This window comes from Triplophysa dalaica, chromosome 1, assembly GCF_015846415.1.
Source record: "Triplophysa dalaica isolate WHDGS20190420 chromosome 1, ASM1584641v1, whole genome shotgun sequence".
Classification (NCBI taxonomy): Eukaryota; Metazoa; Chordata; class Actinopteri; order Cypriniformes; family Nemacheilidae; genus Triplophysa; species Triplophysa dalaica.
This window is the reverse complement of record NC_079542.1, coordinates 18,428,940-18,448,005: the sequence shown is the minus strand read 5'-3', so window position 1 is coordinate 18,448,005 and position 19,066 is coordinate 18,428,940. Positions and strand designations below refer to the sequence as shown.

The 19,066-nt window shown below is 38.7% G+C and overlaps 1 protein-coding gene across 3 annotated transcripts in view; it reads left to right on the top strand.

Moving 5' to 3' along the window:
• The window catches only part of plekhg4 (pleckstrin homology domain containing, family G (with RhoGef domain) member 4), a 63,088-nt gene that overhangs the window by 34,739 nt on the left and 9,283 nt on the right, over positions 1-19,066 (top strand). For all 3 annotated transcript variants that reach the window (XM_056753574.1, XM_056753565.1, XM_056753557.1), the window contains exons 10-13: positions 3,118-3,266; positions 7,662-7,800; positions 8,675-8,797; positions 9,026-9,217. In XM_056753574.1, the coding sequence (XP_056609552.1) occupies positions 3,118-3,266; positions 7,662-7,800; positions 8,675-8,797; positions 9,026-9,217 (603 nt within the window). The remainder of the gene's footprint in view (positions 1-3,117; positions 3,267-7,661; positions 7,801-8,674; positions 8,798-9,025; positions 9,218-19,066) is intronic.

Below are 19,066 nucleotides of genomic sequence, written 5' to 3'. Positions count from 1 at the left end.
AACTTGGGGCAGAACTCTGCGCCTGCATTTTCAGCCGAGTAAAAGCGCCTCGCTGGACACTGCTCCTTAGAGCGGTCATCGCTTTTCATCGAAGGTGCACGTCAGGGCAAGTTGGGCAACTCACAGGTATTGCACATCAGATTTCAATGTCCACTCCTGATAGAAGTTTAAAACTTATTTTTCTTTTCTTTTTATTGAACAATGGATAGCCTCTATATCACGTTGGTAAATCTGTTATTGTTTTCTTGTTTTTAATTATTTTCTACACATATTAAACATTATGTAATGGTTACTTATAACGGTAACTGATCAGTAATCAGTTGGTGTAAGTCCTTGTTGACAAATGAATGTCAAAAGAATAAACTGCAGTAAAGTGTGTTTAAACTGTTGGAGATACTGAAATAGAATGTTTTGGCGATGTAATTTAGATTATTGTGTCATTTTAATGCAACTGAAAACCAATTAAATGATCACGTGTAATACATTTAAGTTAGATTTATTGAATTAACCAATATCATTTTTTTGACTTTATTAATCATTATATTAACCTAATTTAGTGGAAATATGTTGTTGTGCTGAGGATAGATAATGGGATGGGGTGTGATCGTGGGGTTGGGGTCCATGAGGATGATTTGAGAAATGATGGGGTCCAGTTCTCAAAAACTGATATAGGGCATGGAGCACCATGGCACTGAGACAGATGATTAATGAAATGCACTCCAGCTTATCACAAACTGGAAACTGTTCATTAGTGTACCTCCAACCTTCAGTCTTGAATATTTCGCAGTGTACATTCAAGTCTGTTACACTCAAGCTATTATGAGCATCTGCATCATTGGTGTGTCAGTGAACTCTGCCTCTGGAGGGCATCACCATGACACTAGGGTCTTCTATTCGGAGTCTCAAGGACGTCTGTTATGTTTCCATGAAGTAAAGCAGTGGTACCAGTGTCCATCTACAGTGATTTAGGGACATATCTACAGTATTTAGGAGAGATGATGTGGTGTGTGGTTAGGGTTAGTGTGTCAAGGCTTTGACTGACTTGACCTCTGGCTGTCAGTGGAGGTCATGAGGGACCTTTCTATCCACAGTGTCTGGGTGAAACCAGGGCCTCCGGAGAAATAATGATCTCCCAGAGGAGTTTTTTATCTGCAGCCATCTTTAAAATCACTTACTGAGGGTTTATTGAAGAGAGACCAAAAATCTTTTGTGGGATGGATTTCTGCCTTGAGCTGAATGTTAAAACAACCTCTTTAGGATGAAGTGATGCTTAGATGTTTGAAGACTTGAAAACCAGAACAAGCCCCATTCTGTCTTTTATTCTCTTTCCAATTCTTTGTCTTCTATCCTCCATCGTTAATCTTAATGTGACACTTTCCTTTTTAATGTGTTTTACCCACAATTCTAAGTTGCTTTTATATATTTTTTTCATTGTGTGTTTCCCCATACACCTCACATGTCTCCTTTTTAACACATTTCTCCTTAAGTTAAAATGCCCTGTTTTTCCTTATTACTCTTTCTGCACATGCTTAGGGGACATATTAAATGCAGCCACCAAGGAGTTTCAAAGCAGTTTTGTACTCTGAGCATGCACAGACAAAGTAAAATGAAGAAGCAAACCATATACACCCACAGACAGCTGAAGGTGTGGCAGTATTGTCAATTACACAGCGAGCAATTGAGTTTAAGACCATTTGATCGTTTAATGAGTACAAATATGACGTGGGATTAGATTAAAGGAGGTTTATTTAATGAATAATGCGGTGTGTGTGTCTGTAAGTGTCTGCATGCGTGTGGTCCTGGTAAACTTTAGTGTGAGGACCAGATGACCCCCACAAAGATAGTGAGACCAGTATTGACCTTGTGTGGGCTTTTTGGTCTCCATGAGGAAAACAGCTTATCAATCAAACTAAATGATGTTTTTTTTTACATGTAAAAATTAGGGATAAACCAACCACTCACATGACATATAGCATACATATAGCCCTATGATTTCAGCAATGCGTTAAAAACGCAGACGGTATCGAGGAATCCAGGCAAAAAACTGAATTTGCCTTACAATAAGGAATGCCACGGAATCTGGCAAATGTATTTTTTCCTAACAAGAAATTAGCGCTGAACTGCTAACAGCTAACGAAATATTCAGATACTGTTTAAATATGTATTCTGCTTGTTTTGTGTGACTGTGTGTAAAAGAATGGTGCGGTTGCGTGTACTGAACCTGTACGCATTGTGCTTGTGAAGCTTTCAGAGCCAGCGTTTCACTGCACAAACACATAAACAAACGTTCTTTGCGGCATTGTTATTATCAATAACTTCATTTAAGTAGACCTAAAAACAAAAGAAAAAAATGTACCAGTAAGATACTGGTTTATTAATATACTTGTACATTATACAGGCATAGGTTATAGGTATCAGTATCGGCGAGTACCAGGAAAAAAATATTGGTACTCATACTCTGTCTTGGTATCGGTTCGTCCCTAGTAAAAATGCAGTTTAGGGATAGTGGATAGAATATGCAGTTTGAATTGTATAAAAATCATGTTGTCCATGGAAAGTCCCCCTAAAACGTAGAAACGTTGTGTGTGTGTTTGTGTGCGCTTGTGTGCGTGCGTGCGTGAACGCATAAACAGGTAATGACAGTGTGTTTGTGCTGCTAAAGCTGGCACATGTATTATTCCGTAAATCCATGGATAGAATTGTGGGACAGAACCGTAATGATGGGGTGTGTTTGCTGGTATTATTCAGTGAGAACAGTAGATGTGATGTGCGTGTATAATAACAAGGTGTGCAGGTGTGTGTGAGCAATTTAGGGAATTGGAGAGGAAATGTGTATACATTATACACTACCATGTTTCATATGATAATAACCTTTGTTTTTGAAATGGTTGATATTGTTTTTTAGACAGCTGTAGATTTTGAGTCTGTCAGAATTGATTTACAAAACTTTGCTTTTTATGAGTCAGTATAGTTGTGCTTTGTATAGTTTTTCATTTTAATAATTTTTAAATTCTTCCAGTTTTATAAAATGGGAAAATTTGTAATAGTAAAGTGAGTAAATTTGTCTGAACTTTTAATATTGAGTTTATAATGACAAGTGTACGTGTGTGTTTGCAGGAAGCTCAGATTTTGTTGAATAAGTTCAGAGAACTGATGAGGAATGTTCTGGAAGACAGCCGGCTGGTGCGGCTGCAGCTGGAGGGAGGAGCTGCTCTGTCCCGTCTGCGAAAGGAAGAGACCAGTGTCAGCCTGACAGAAGACTACAGGTGAGAGATGACCGTCAAATCGCGAAAAATTAAAGACACCAAATACACCTGAGAAAAAATGTTGGGAGCGTGTTTAAGCCTCTGATGATCAGGGTTGGGTTCAGCTCGAGGTTGTGGGAGTGTAAATATGTTTTTCCCACAGCCGAGCCAAGAGAAATGTCTTTATCTGCACACAATTATTTTCATCCTGAAACATACACACATAATCTCAGACCTAAACAGACACCAGTTTGCACATGTGTCTGATAAAATGTTCTAGTTTGGATGCAGTGTGGCATTTGTGCTACATCCTGTTTGACTTTGTTTAAACATGCAGGCATGTATATGCTGGCTTTGTGCCCTCCTGCTCAGACATACAGTATAAACACTTCAAGCCCAGGGTTCATGAGGGTCTCCTATGAATGATTTCTCATTTTTCATTCATTTTCATGTCTGTCCTCAGTAGGCCCACACAGATCCTGCACACTATTTTACTTTTCAATGGATTATAAGAGAAAATGTGTGCAATACTATTATATTAAAAGTGTGTACAGGGTGTAATTTTTGTGTAATTCAGCATTGAATAGAATATAACAACATAATATGAACTGCTTGGGGCTGTATAACTGAACATGGAAGATACAGTCTTACTCCTCAAATAAATAGTGCAATGTTATGAAAGTGCTACAGACAGTTAGAATCTGATTTGTCTAAAGAATTATGCACAATATGAAAGATCTTGATTTTCACAAGCTGAGTGAATGGAGTGCCACAACAGTTTAGGGAATTTGTACGCTGTTTCTGATGTTTAAATGCATATTTGGTTTCATTATCACGTTTTCCTGGTGAGTTTTGTAAAAGTTAAGATGTAGGTCTGTGCTTGTTCTAAAGTTGCTCATTTGCTTCCAAAATGAATCCTTAGCTGAACTGTTCACACATTAGCACTTCACCTGAATGTTGACAGACACACAAAAAATCAATCTCACAGGTGTGACACCTTCTAAAACCTTGGACCATAGTGAACAAATCCGGCTTGTTTTTTCTCTCTTTTTCTTTGTTGTTGACACTGACACTTTCACACATAACATCTCTCAGTCTAGACTTTTGTCTTCTCTAGGTGAACTATGACCTCTTCCGTTTTCACTGACTGAAATGATGACCCTATTACTCAGCAGTGATTTTGACAACCTTGTGTATTTTTAAGTTTACATATCAGGAAACAAAGAAACATTGCTTTAATAAACACAGGCAAAGCAAAAAAAAAACACAGGGGGCAATAAACAATAGATAAAAATAATAACAGACTTGACAAGAAACAATAACTGACTGGATAGAAATAAACGCTTGACACTTGACACGATCTTGACTGATAGGACTAGACTATGGCTTCACTTGGAGGACAAAATCCACAAAGCAAGATGCGTAAAATTATTAGCAGGAATACAGAGCAAATGAACCAGCACAAGAAAGAAAACACAAGGGCATTATATAGAGTATTATGAAGAGGGATCAGGTGAGGAGCAGGAAAACATTACATCATCAATAATGAGAAAATGAGAGGGGGGAACAAGGACCGGAGAGAGTGCATGGGATGCCAAAAACAAACAATGCCGTGACTCTCTCCACACTTAACACCTGGTTACTGCCATGATCCTGACACAAGACTAGAAAACCTGAGCAAGGAAGCAGGATCATGAGAAGAATTCCTTTTAAACCACTAGACGTGATTATTTTGCTTATTTAACCCAATAGTTTAACTTAACAAATGTAGATACTAAATGTAGTGCTAAATGATCTTTTACATGGGAATAAACACCATGAATGCTTCCAGACATTTCGCCAGATTCCTAAATCATGATCCCATTTGCCAAATCGTTTTTGCTTTCTTTGTAAGTTTTCTCTCTAATGCTGAAAGATTGTATTTGTTTATACTGGGCTCCATACGAAAAAACCTATTTAGGAGCCATTGGCAAGCTGCCTCAAAATTCTTTTTTTAAGATCCACATAACATGAATTTACATTTTTAAGTCACTTACTTTTGGTTAATCCGTTGTGTGTAAATCTTTCCTCTTATGGGTTTTGCTCACATAAAGTTTTTTCAAGTTGTTTTTTCCTCATAAGCAGGGCCATACGGAATCTGCAGACTTGTTTGTTGATTCCACCCTAAATTTTGGGAAAAACCTTCAGAATTCCACAAAATAGTTTTAAATGTGTTTACATTTGTACACAAATATAATGTGTTCAAATAGTCTTAAAACGTTGCCTGTCTATGCATTTAAATGCACATGACTGCATATTTAGTTCTGCTTATTAAAAATGAGGCAGAGAAGTGTTGTTGATTGATGCTAAAATGGATTAATCCCTGAATACACCAGACCAAATTACTCTGAACCAATTCATTTGAATCAACAAGAAAGGTGCATGTAAAGACCATATTTATAAATTATACTGTAAGAAAAGTATATATTTTATTGTTTTAGAGTTTAAAGTAAAACTAAAGGAAAAAACGAAGCTTGATCATTATTATGTTGATTTTAGTTAGTTTTTTTTCACATGTTCACAACACAGCGTAAAGATAACTTCAAATAAAACTTAAGAGAATTCGCCTGTCATTCATTCTTGCTGTGAACGGATTTGAATGATCCAACTGTGTCTAACAACAGCTACGTTCCCTGAACTTTGCCGCGGTTAGTTTAGTTTTAAACATCTAAAATATCACATTGTTCGTCCGGGCTCATTAAAATCTGTCATAACAAACAGAGCATACTTATGAGGGGCCGTGTAAGATTTTATTATTGAATTAATTTTTTCAAACACTGGTGAAATAAAAACATTGATCGAACTTAGTGAAATTCTTTCATATGCATCACTGAAATACCTCTTACAAACACTTGTGAAATAAAAACATCGATTGAACTTCGTGAAATTCATTCATATGCATTACTGAAATACCTCTTACGAACACTTGTGAAATAAAAACATCGATTGAACTTCGTGAAATTCATTCATATGCATTACTGAAATACCTCTTACGAACACTTGTGAAATAAAAACATCGATTGAACTTCGTGAAATTCATTCATATGCATTACTGAAATACCTCTTACGAACACTTGTGAAATAAAAACATCGATTGAACTTCGTGAAATTCATTCATATGCATTACTGAAATACCTCTTACGAACACTTGTGAAATAAAAACATCGATTGAACTTCGTGAAATTCATTCATATGTATTAATCAGATACATCTTACAAACACTAGTGAAACTAAAATATCTATCGACCTTAGTGAAATTCTTTCATACCTATTACTGTGATACCTTTTGCGACCGTTTTAGGCGCAGTCTGGAGCCTTAATATATGTACAGTATATATATTTTGAGAGAGATTTGGTGTAAAAATTAATAATACAGCTGTAATAAACACCTTTATCCTGCTCTTTTATTTTAACAAGCACCAGTACTATGACTAAATGCTTAATTGTTCTGGCATTGAGGCCTTTTGATTTTTCATACATCCATCTTTGACTCTTATCTCTCTCTGCCACTTTTTGGTCATTCTCTTTCGTTGGAATGTCTTTGATATGGCCTGCATACTGTGATAGGCAGTGTTTGCTTTGGGTGTGTACTGTGAATAATTGGGGGGTTTCAAAGTGACTCCAGGGTCACTGATAAGCCTCTTGTGCCGCTCATTGTGCAGCTCTAAACCTTCAGCAAAACCCTAGTTAACTCTGAAGATTGTGCTATAAAAGTCATCTGTACTACTCAAAGTAGTCTAAAATCATGTTTATTTGATCAGTCCCACATTCCTGTTTTGACTGCCAAATATCTTATCAAAGTTTTGAAGTCTGGATGTTAATATTGACATTCATGTTGTGGGTGATGTGTGAGTGTATAAGCATGTGCATGGATTGAATAACTGTTTGACTGAGTTGGGATATCATTGAGGGGATGAATGTTTGACGAGAGCACAATACAGTATTGTGTAAGTGAGCTACAGCAGAGATGAAGTCATCCAGTAGACATCAACCACTGTTGCTTTATACAATGCCTTTGACATTTACACATGCCTTCAAAAGTCACATCTCGTAAATGTGCATGAAATTTCCAGACATAGTGTTGACATGCATTCACAGCACACAGTCCAGTATTACTCAGTATTTCTCTTTAGTCTTTGTATCCTCTCTCTCACACACAACACATGCACACACATGGAAGCAGAACAGCATTCAATATTTGAATGTCTCATCCAGTCAGTGTGGTCTGTTAGACCGTCTTAGCCAGTGGGATCACAGACCTGCATTCAGTGTTTTCATTCGGTTCCTCTCTGGAACTACTATCAAACTCCGGTCAAAATCTGGACAGTTTTTATATTTAATATACTAAAGAAGACACCCTCTCTGTTTGTGTTGTAGAGATGCCATTGAGAATGCAGGACATCTGTATAACCAAGTGGACGAGTTGGTTCACAGACTGGTGATGCTTTCCAACAAATGCACACAGGAACTGGAATTCATCATGGAGTTTAAGATTCTGGAGGAGGGATTCACAGAGGTGAGGACTGAAGCTTTGTACTTGTTGTTTAAAATTCTCTTTGTAATTGGTGACAATAATAACGTACTATCCATACTCGATGGATGAGACAATATTTCTTTGTGTTTCGGGTTTAGATTTATCTAGCTTTTAAAGAATGTGACCACTTCATTTCTCGTGCCAGCTTGCTTGCATGCACTCATAGAAGCAACAAGGGGACAAAACAAATACTAAGTCTTGTAAATATTTGCAAATCTGTTTTGACTTTACTCAAATTGTTATGCTTGTAATATCATTTTTTATTCAACTTTCTCAATAAGCTTATTAAGCATTTTGACAAGTCCTCATTGTCTTACCATGACTGTACATCTGGTCACTTTATGTCTTATAAGTTAGTTTGTGCGTATTTATAGCAATAGTTTCCCTAACGCTTTTTCTTAGTTACCTATAGCAAAAGACAAATGGAAAATACTTGCTCAAATGCTACAAACTCACATAAACATCCTGGCTAAGATAAACACACTCATTCTTGGAGACTTATTCATCTCATTGTTTTAATGACTGATTGTGCCCAACAGGCAGAAAGGGAAAAAATATTGGCATGAATATAGAGGAAATTGCTGAACCATATTCTCAAATCACACAAACGCACTCTCATGCAAACCATGAGTAAGTTAAATCCGGCACCATAGCGTCTTTTTCAGATGTCAGACACGATTGATGGTTTTGTGAGTTCACGTTTCAGCTGATCACGCGTGTCAAAATTTACTGCCACACAGAACACAATGTAACTGAGCCAAAATCTGTCACAACTACACATTCATCATGTTTGAATTCATGTACACTGAGTCATTCAGGCCAAATCTGATGTGTTTGTGTGTGTGTTATCTCTTAGGTGAGTAAGTGGATAGAGGAGGTGGGCGAGTCCCGTCTGAAGACACTCGGTGAGCTGGAAGATTCCTTGGAGCAGCTACATCATAAACAGACTGTCTTCAAAGATTTTTACACGGCTGCATATGTACGTCAACTCGTATTAAACACACTTCACACCGCACCTTTCCCCTCTCCAGCACGCCTGCATAGTTCTTGTATTTTCTTAACAAGTGTCAAATTTTACCACAGCAGTCAAACATTTGCTTAATTGTGTCAACACAAGCTTCAGGGTGTTTGTGACTGTTTTAAATCTGGTCAGCTTATTCATACCGTTTCAGTGTGTCATACTGGGTGTGTGTGTGTGTGTGTTTAGGAGCACTGTAAGAGTGGTGAAGCTCTGCTGAAGCGTTTAGAGAAGTGGGAAGATATCTCCTCGGCAGAACTCCAGGTGTACGAGGTGAAAGTACGTTCTTTCTGGGTCCACCTGCACAGTTTCTCCCAGCGAGTGGAAGACACCAAGGAAAAAATCCACAAGACTGTTCGACTCTATGAGTTCTTTGATAAGGTAAACTATCGTTAAAATCATATGTGCAACTACTAACAATCGCCACTGGTTGTTCTGGTTTTTTTTAAGATTAGACTCAACAGTACAGAACCAATGAAACACAGTTAGCATCTTACCAGACGTGCAAATAACAAAATGTATATAGATTAATATAAATACAAAGTGTATACAAATGTGTATTTACAAGAAATATTTTTTTATGCCGTTTTAAGTTATAAGACAAAGAAGCTGAGACCAGTTCAATGCATAACCATTAAATTATACTTTCAGATTGTTATATCATTGACAAGTGGCTTTCTTGGGTTAAAATATATCAAAATATATACTATGTAATTATTAGAATGTGCAAGGCTTTCTGACAGGTGACTAATGTTTTTACAATCTCAGCTCTTCAGAGAAGAATGCATTGTTTCTTAGGCACCATCTATTACAGAAATCCATGCAGTTATGTCAGGCAAACAAACGTATACAAACACAATTGTCTCTGGGATCAGACCATCATGAACAGTTCCTTGTGTTTCTCTATAGTGGCACTGGGTCAATGGTGCACGCTTTAGTCTTCAGTCCCCCCCTCCCTCTTCCTAGTAGGGACAGATGGTCTTGTTGGCTGACCACTATTCGATTTTATCATTAGCATAATCATAGTACTTTTTCCTGACTCGTCATTGCATCCATAAGCAATCTCCTTGCCCTGTTGGCATGGCGACCTCATCTAACACTCTCCTGCCATCTGTTGGCATATTGACAAATGTCATCCACGTGACAGATTTAGTGTTAGTAACTAGTTACAACGGGCAGGGAATAAAGTAAAGCTGATTTAATTTACATACAACTTCAGTGTCATACTCAACTCTTAATTCCTGAGGCTGTCTTCACAGGTCTGAGATCAGTGGCATGCAGCACAGTTGAGTCTTTGTGTAGTTTTCTTTAGATTTTCTCAGCAGAATGACACTTGTGGAACTCACTGGCATCGTTTTACTTGCTTACTGGTTTATTTTGACTAGCACACACGTATCATTGAATTACCACACCAGCTGTGCTGTGCTTACTGGATTTATGCTTTTCACTAGATGTGTGAATTGAATCACACCGTATAAGTATATTAGTCTTGTGTGACCATTGTGTGAATATAAAGGTGTGTGTCTGCGCGAGCGCATATGTGTGTTACACATGGATGACCATTGAAAGTCCAGAGCCTCTGGTTAAGTTTTGTGTGTGTGTTGGAAGTCTCCACATCCAAGGCTCTAGGGCTTGATTTGTCTTTGATGACAGACTAGCCCATCCCAGATTTAGATGATGGCTGTTTAAGCGTGTAACCTAGCAACCGGTCCAGCCTGGGTTTGGTTGATTGTGGTCATCTGTGTGATATGACAGCTGAGGATGAATTAAACCCACAGGAGAGGAGACATTCCGAAGCTATGATAGGCGGGACAACAATACACAACTCACACAAATGAACAGTAACAAAGTTAGCATTTTATATTTAGTATTATTTTAATAATTTATGGGATGAAAATTACGTATTTAGTGCAGCAAATCCGTGGGGAGACACTGAAATTAATGGGCTTCAGTGCAATGTTTGAAACTATCGGACGCTCAAAATTTACTCCCGCATTCTTACTGTGGAGGTCTATGTGAGTGTCGTAGCTCTCAGATTCAACGGCTCTGGATGGACCATGAGCAAATTCATCATTTTAAACCATTAAAATATTTTTTTTTTCATAAAACTGCAGTTTACCAAAAACAGTTTAATAAATGCAGTTTGAAACTGCTTCTGTTCAAGACGTCGTAACCCTGTAACCAATCACATTAACAGATTTTAGCCATAGATTTAGCCACAGAGTATTACCTTAGAATGAGCTATTTCTATCTACATGCACCACGCGTACCCATACATGCAATTCGTCATGTTGTTTCTACAGTAGCCTTATAGGGACAAACTGCTTTACAGAGCGCATTTCGTAAATACGTTATTTCCTTCGGAGATGCAAAACTGTGACAGCATCTTAGTTCTGTGTCAGCCACCATAGTTCTTCGAAAGGGGGGTGGAGTGTGCCGTTGATTGCAATACGCAACCTCACCGCTAGATGCCACTAATACCTCCACATTGCTTCTTTAAGGCATGAAGAAATTATCACAGAATTATCAAACATCACATATGCTATTTGAATGCTTAAAGATAAGTTTTAGGTTATACAATTATCAAATCCAGCCAGTGGGACTTTAAAAAACTTGTGTATATAAAGTGTATATTGCAAGACATATTATATTAAATTCATTCAAAGGTCTTTTTGGATAAACAGTGATTTAGTGGTTATCACATTTGACGTTGGTTTAATTCTGATCTGTCTTCAGATGTTTTCCTGACCCTTCTCCTTGTGCTTCTTTTGTAGGAAGAAAGCCCAAATAATGTCAATTGAAAGAAATTTCACTTATGTGTGACCTATATAGGTTTGACTCCAAAACAAACAGCAGAAGTGAATGTGATGAATGAATTAATTCGCTCTGACCTTGCCGAGCCCTCTTTGAGCGCACTGACACACATTGGGTGACAAACATAATATTGACAATCTATTGTCTGGATCAGAGCCCTGCAGGCAATCACAGCAGCCAGCGGTGCAGAAGGTGACAGGCGAGCTGTGAGCATGTGCCCTGGGGCACAGGAGACAGTAGAGGCAAATGTGTGAATCCTTTCTCCTCCAGATGGTCTATGTGTGTAAAACTGTAGAGAGACCGAGAGAGTCCGAGAGAGACAAAGAGAGACAGAGAGACCGAGAGAGACCGAGAGAGACCGAGAGAGACAGAGAGAGAGAGACCGAGAGAGACCGAGAAGACAGAGAGAGACCGAGAGAGACCGAGAGAGACCGAGAGAGACAGAGAGAGACAGAGAGAGACAGAGAGAGACAGAGAGAGACAGAGAGAGAGACAGAGGAATCACTGGAATGATCCCTGTTGTTTGATGAAAGAATGAGGGTGAAGTGACAGTCGGACTGCATGCCCACAGAGAAGGTGTAGTATTAAGGTTTAAACTTTTCTTTACTGCTCAGAGTTAATGTGGGGTTAGTTGACTTCTTTCTCAATTAGCCTCTGTATGTAGGAGGAAACTTTCCTCATTTGTCCTTTATGGTTTCAGGACAAAACACATACAGTACACCACACACTGAAAGGCAAGGGAAATGGCTCCTCTGTGTTTCATTATAATGTATCATTATAATGATAATAAGACAGCCCTTTAGTAAAGAACAGAGTTAACACTCTAAAGACCACTGACCAAGAGGATGAGCTGATTTATGCCTCTCCAGCTGTGTAAATGGAAAACATGGCTAAGTTATACTGTAACCATTTAAAAATATATATCATTTTTAATTGATATACTTGTGCTACATATTGTGCTTTTAATAATGGACAAAAACAATCTGTTTTTTGGGGTTTCCCAGTTTTTATTTCCTTATCTAGATAATTTACATTATTGCCAATTTTAAAAGTGTTTGAAATGGTTTATATATTTTTTCGCAATATTAATTGTAGGTGTTTTTTATTTTGATGTTATAGGACCTATAATAATGAGAATTATAGAAAATATCCTTTACTATAATCATTTAATGTCATAATGCAAAAAAGGCATAAGTAATAAATTATTAAAATGTAATTAATTTTACTTTACTTTTCCTGTTTATAATAAGCTCCATACAAATACTGTTAGTTTCTGTTACATGAGTGAAGACTAATAAAAGCATAAAATGCAAATTTGAATTTTTGTTCAAATGTGTGTTTTATGAAGCCCTGACATATGCAGCAGTTGGTGTATTATAATTGTGTGTGAGCGCAACATACTGTGACCGGTTGGGTATTGATCGTGTTATTGATACTTTCATGTCTCCAAGGAACAAACTCTTTCCCCACACGCCTTCTGCTGTTCTCTCTCCATTTCAGAATTATAACAACTTGCTCAACTACACACCAAAAATTATATCAAAATAATACACATCTGTGTACTATTGAATTTTGATCATTGACCTCACATGATAACCTATAATACATCATTTCCTGCAGTTTTGTCATATAGCAAGCATGCATCCCATCCATGTATATCATCACATCTGGTTTGCTTGGCACAATTTAACCTAGTCCATCTCCTCCAGATTTTTCCCTTTTACGGGTTCACACGGTCCAGTTAGCACCACTGTGCCAAGTTTTGGTCTCCCGTCCTCCCCTCTTTCCTTTACCCTCTCTAGTAATGTTCTTTGTAGTGTTGTTGACAGACACCCTCCTGTCCCATCCCCCTTCTCTCCCTGGCTTCGACCCCCTCCGTCCCCTCTAGTGAAGTTGCCGGGGCAGACCCATCTGGTATTTAGACTTGCATTTGCCTGTGAATAGCAGGGAGGTGGGGAGAGGAGAAGAGTGGGCGCCACTTGCTCTCTCTCCCTCAGTTACTTTGTCAGTCGGAGAGAGAGAGAGAAAAGATGACTGCCGCCGCTCCGTGCTCTGGTCACGGGACCACCGGCGTCTTAGTAGAGCAGGAAATCGGATATATCCATGAAGAGGTAGGAGTTTGTGGAGTTTGTGATGATAGAACAGAAGAGTTTGTCTAATCTTAAATACTTTCGTATTGCATGCACAGGAAGCTTTTGAATCATGATGCTTTGACACAAGTGTTATCTTTGTAGTTGACAGTGTGAGTGTAGCATGTCTTTCTTAAATGCTTATGTGTATGATTATGAAAAGATTGAGAACTCAATTGAACATTCTTTAAAACACTTTTAATGGAGCTTTTTGAGTCCGTTGAGAGTTTCTACTCTTTCCACTCTCCTCCCCCTCTTTCTCTCTCTCTTCAGTCCCTTGTTTAATAAGGGTATGGTTGGTAAAGTGTGTTGCGGAGGGAAGCACAGGCTGTTTGCTGTGGGTGTGTGAACTACGGTGTTTAATAGAGTTTCCTCTCTGCATGCGGTATTGACCAGCATTTTTCACACAGCTTACATCGGACTTTGCTGCCCTGGGCAAATGGGTCTCAACAGGCGGTTTATGCCATCTATTATCTGTGTAACTCCACACCTTGTTAGTCAGATCGTTATGGAAGTGGATTATTTTACGGCTTTGCCCCAGGAGCACGTTCATATGAGTGATGATCTAATATTCTGTCATTCACATGGTTTTACTTCTGTTGTCTGCGGGTGACATCAGTGATCGTGATGTCACCGTTTCCTTACTCCTTTTCCAGCCCAAAGGACTTTTCTGCTGTTGCGTGTTTTAAGTCAGTTTGGTTTTATATGGCATCCTGCAGCGTCATGTGATACTGTGAGAGATCGGTGGCATATACTTTCCCTTAAAAGTTCATTGGCAAATTAAGCTGCGTACAAGTAATCTAAATTCTGATGCGGCAAACATTAAAGCCACGAGACGAAGTTGCCGTTACCGTTGATTGTGTCTTTCTGGTTTCCAGATCTTTATTATTTAATGTTGGTTACTAGGTTACCAATACCACCATGATCCACTCAAGGAACTTGATTGAAACGCACCAATTTTGCATTAGTTTTTATCCTGTTATTGCGAACTTCGAAAAGATTTGCATTACATGTGGATGGAAACCCGGCTATTGTCACAGTGTAAATATAACGCTTACACATTTATTTTCATTAGGTTAACATACAGAGCTTGCACATTTATTTTCATGAGCTCAGCTGGCTTTTAGTAGCTATTAAATAGCTTACAGCTTTGCTGCTTTTGAAGTGGTAGTTCTCCCAAAAATGAAAATTCTGTCATCATGCACTCACCCTTTTATGACTTTCCTTCAATATGTATGACTTTCGTTTGCAGAACACAAAAGGAGATATCTTAAAGAAAGTTGATAACCGAACAGCAGTGGCATCCATTCTGTTTTTTTTTATTGTATGGACACAAAACCAATACAAGTGAACGGGTGTCAGGTAACAACATTCTTCAAAATATCTTTCTTTGTGTTCTGCAGAAAAAAGAAAGTCATACAGATTTGAAATGACACTAGAGTGAGTAAATGAAAACTTAGTTTTCATATTTGGGTGAACTATCCCTTTAAGGCCATCAATAAATAGTTTTTCATTTGAAATCTGTCCCTTTTCTAGTGATGTGCGATACAGAAAATCATGTTGTGCATGTGGGCAGAGAATAGAGAAAGTGTTAGTGAAGGTGTCAAAGTGAGTTTTAGGGAGTGGCAATAGAGCATAAGTGAGACCTGAGTAGAGAATTGTAGGGGAATCCCCTTTTTGTCTGATTATTTCTAGCATATGCCCATCTCAATAAATGTGTGTGTGCATTTCTGGCTTTTCTCGCAGCAAAAGTCTCACGTTTCTTCTCATCATTATGCGCTCTCTAATAACATTTCAAGACTACTACTGCTGCTGCTTGACTGGACTTGAGGTATGTTCCCCCTCCCCAAAATGTTGTACCATCTCTGGACAGTTCCCCCCAAAAACACAGGACCCCAACTCCCCTTTTCTACACCTCATTGCCCTCCAAACCCCCAATGGACAACAGGAGACAGCGTTTAGAAGGACAAAACATGCCTATGCTCTGTTAATTAGGTGTGTCTGTCTTTTGTAGAGCTTTGACTGTGGCCTCCTGTCTCTAGTCCTGTGTCCCGGTCTGTTATGGCAGAACCTGGGGTTAGCACCTGTGGACACAAAACCCTGACCTCCACACTTGTTCAGTGACAAGAAGCGAAAGATGATAAACTTATGGGAGCGATGATTGACCTCCCATGACGTTCTTACAGAACTGGGTGAAGAATGGGAGAAAGACTGACAGACAGAATAGGCTAAATAAAAGGGCTGTCGCTTTTCTCCTTGCAGCTTGTAATGACATGTTGACTAATCGCTTGTGAGTTTGCACCTTGCACTCATTAGCCACCTGGATGGCATGTGCTGGCTATAAAAACTCTTTAGTGCTCCAGAAGAGTTTAGGGATAGTGTTTTTACTTATGGGACACAAAATAAAAACACAAACAAAACTCACCAAAGTTTTTACTTTGTCTAATTACATTTATGAACTTTTGTATATTTAAAAAAATCAAGATTTCCCTTTATTTAGATTTTTGCCCAAAACAATAAATGCAGTTAAATTCTGTATAAGAAAAATTTTACTTACTGATTTAAAGGGATATTTTGCCCAAAGATAAAAATTATTCACCCTCAAGTTGTTCCAAATCTTTATACATTTCTTTGTTCTGATGAATACAGAGAAAGATATTTGAAAGAATGCTTGTAACCAATCAGTTCTTGGCCACCATTGACCACCACAATAGGAATAATAGCCTCAGAACTCTTTGCTTTCCTACATTCTTCTAAAATATCTTCGTTTGTGTTCTATAGAACAAAGAAATGTATACAGATTTGGAACAACGTGATGGTGAGTAAACGAAGACAGAATGTTCACTAAATTTCAATTAAATTTCAATTTCATAAATCCAATCATTTTTGTGTGAACTTTGTGAAAGTCCCAGTATTGGTGTTTAAATATAGAATAAACCACTTTCTTGGATTTTAGTCTCTTGGTCTGATTTTAGGATTTTCGTTTATCTTCCTGTGTTGCATACTGTGTATTCCCTTAGGGTATGTGACCTAATAAGCTTTTGCGGGCCGTGTGGGTGTGCGTGGGGCATTTAAGTAGCCACTCACTCTGATCAGTATTGTGATTGGTCGTGATTAATGCCACTCTGATGGTTCTAATGCAGTCTGATTGGCTTGCTCTGCAGACCCTGTTTTCCCAGCCCCCTCCTGAATTCTATCAAATTATACTCACTCAGACAAAACACACAACACACTCCTGTGATTTTTCTTCTTCTGTGTGCTTGTCCCCGGCTAGGTGGTCATTTACTTTTTTTCAACATTTTGGTAAATTAAGTTCTTTTGGGTCAATATTCTTCTCAAACAGTCTTATTTACTTCCACAAAGAAGCTGATAGGCCGTATAAAACTCCAAATAATTACAAATGGATCATTGTGCTACTAGTTCCTCTTTTAGTTCTAAATGCTGATCATTTTCTTGTAGACATTCAGCATCTATTGAAGCATAAAGACACAACTGCTTGTGTTCACTTACGCTGTAGACCCGCTCCCCTGCTTAGCAAAATGATTTCCTGTTCGCCTCATAAAGTTGGACTAATGGGCAGACGGTGTCGATTTTACAGCCCTCACCTGAGCACGCTGCCAACCAGGCCAGGGCAAAAAAACACATCAGCCCCCGGTCCTCTTAGCTTCATTTTCCAACCCGTCATTACCCCCAATAAAGCCAGCAAACCTCCACTATATGAAAAACAGTCCCTTCCCTCTGCACCGCAAGTTTGTTCGACATCTGTTCTGTATAGGCACACATCTAATGCCTTTTGAAGTATCAAATGAACCAGCTCAAATGCGTGTCCTCACTCTTTCTTTCCTGAGCTAGAGTTAAACCAGAGAGGAAATAGGAAATGGAAAGCTTGCAAAAGCCCAGCACTCCAGACAGGCATTCAGTTTGCGTTAAGAGTTCAAGATCTCCTTCCGTCTGGAGCAGCTGCCGTGCGTCTGCTTCCCACTGCTCTATATATTCAACACGTGTTTGATTTCTTAAAAAGCGCACATTCTATTTTAGACCAGAAAAAGACTATAAGGCACATCTGTCACAGGCTGTTCCCCCCTCACTTGTGTGTGTGTGTGTGTGTGCATGCCATCGCTGAACTCTTCTTCCTTGAGTCTGATTGCTCAGGCTTTGACATTCATGATTCTTTGTAGGAAACACAGAGAGGTTCCCCCTGCAGCAGACACGCGCATACTCGTATGCATCACTGCTGAGACGCATAACAAAAGAACAAAACAGAGCTGAATCACGCACTACTAATGCGTTCCATGATACGATCTATCATACACCCGCTTTAATTGATCGGTCCAAGATAAATGACTTTTATTGGCTGTCAGGCTTGGTGAATGTGATGCACCATTATATTGCATTAAACCACCATTAGATTGAGTTTGTCCAAATCACAAGGGGCTAGTTATCATACAGGTGCCATCTCTCTCTAGCTTGAATATTCTCAAATTATTTGAGCATTTCTTTAAATAGGACTCAAACGGAGGATAAGATAGCAGATGGTGCCTGGTTTGTTGACACAAAGTTGAAAACTATATTTTTTGGAGGTTGGTCATAAGTAGCGTCTCACCCATTTTTGAATAGCATAGCAACAGTAAATGCTTTTGCTTCTGTTGAGAGGGATTTAAGAGGATTCTAAGGTCTGTGGTTGGTCTTCTGACACTCAGCAGGGTGTCTTCATTAAAAGGGTCTTGCTTGCTCGCTCTCATTTCCTGCAGACTTTATAGCTGCTCGTCCAGATCAACTTATTGTCTCTTTTTACTACTATTATCTCAGTCCTTCACATCATTGTAGAGATGAACATCAACGAGCAATATTGTGTGGCCGCAGTGCTGTGTTTCAATCATTTCTTTCAATCGTAAGTTTACGTTAGACACGTCTGCCTGTAGTGTGCTGCTGTGAGTTCAACCCTGTCAGGAATCTTAATCCCGTGCCTTCTAAAACTCACGCTTTGACACACAGAAAAACAAATTCTTGGCATCGCTCAGACATGAGATCAGAAACGGGCTGATGTCATGAAAATCTTTCCCCCCTTTTCTGGTTTTGTATTAGAGGACAAAATAAAAGATGGTTCCTTTCAAGTTTAAAACGCTCCTCTTGACCCGCTTAAACTGCTAAGAGATTCATTTATGGGAGTGTACAAAAGCTCATTACAAATCTGTCTCCCGCTTTAGCACATCGAACTCTCTCCCTCTCTATTTCTCTCTGTTTCTCTCTGTTTCTCTCACTCTTTGTGTGGGGATGAATAGTGTGG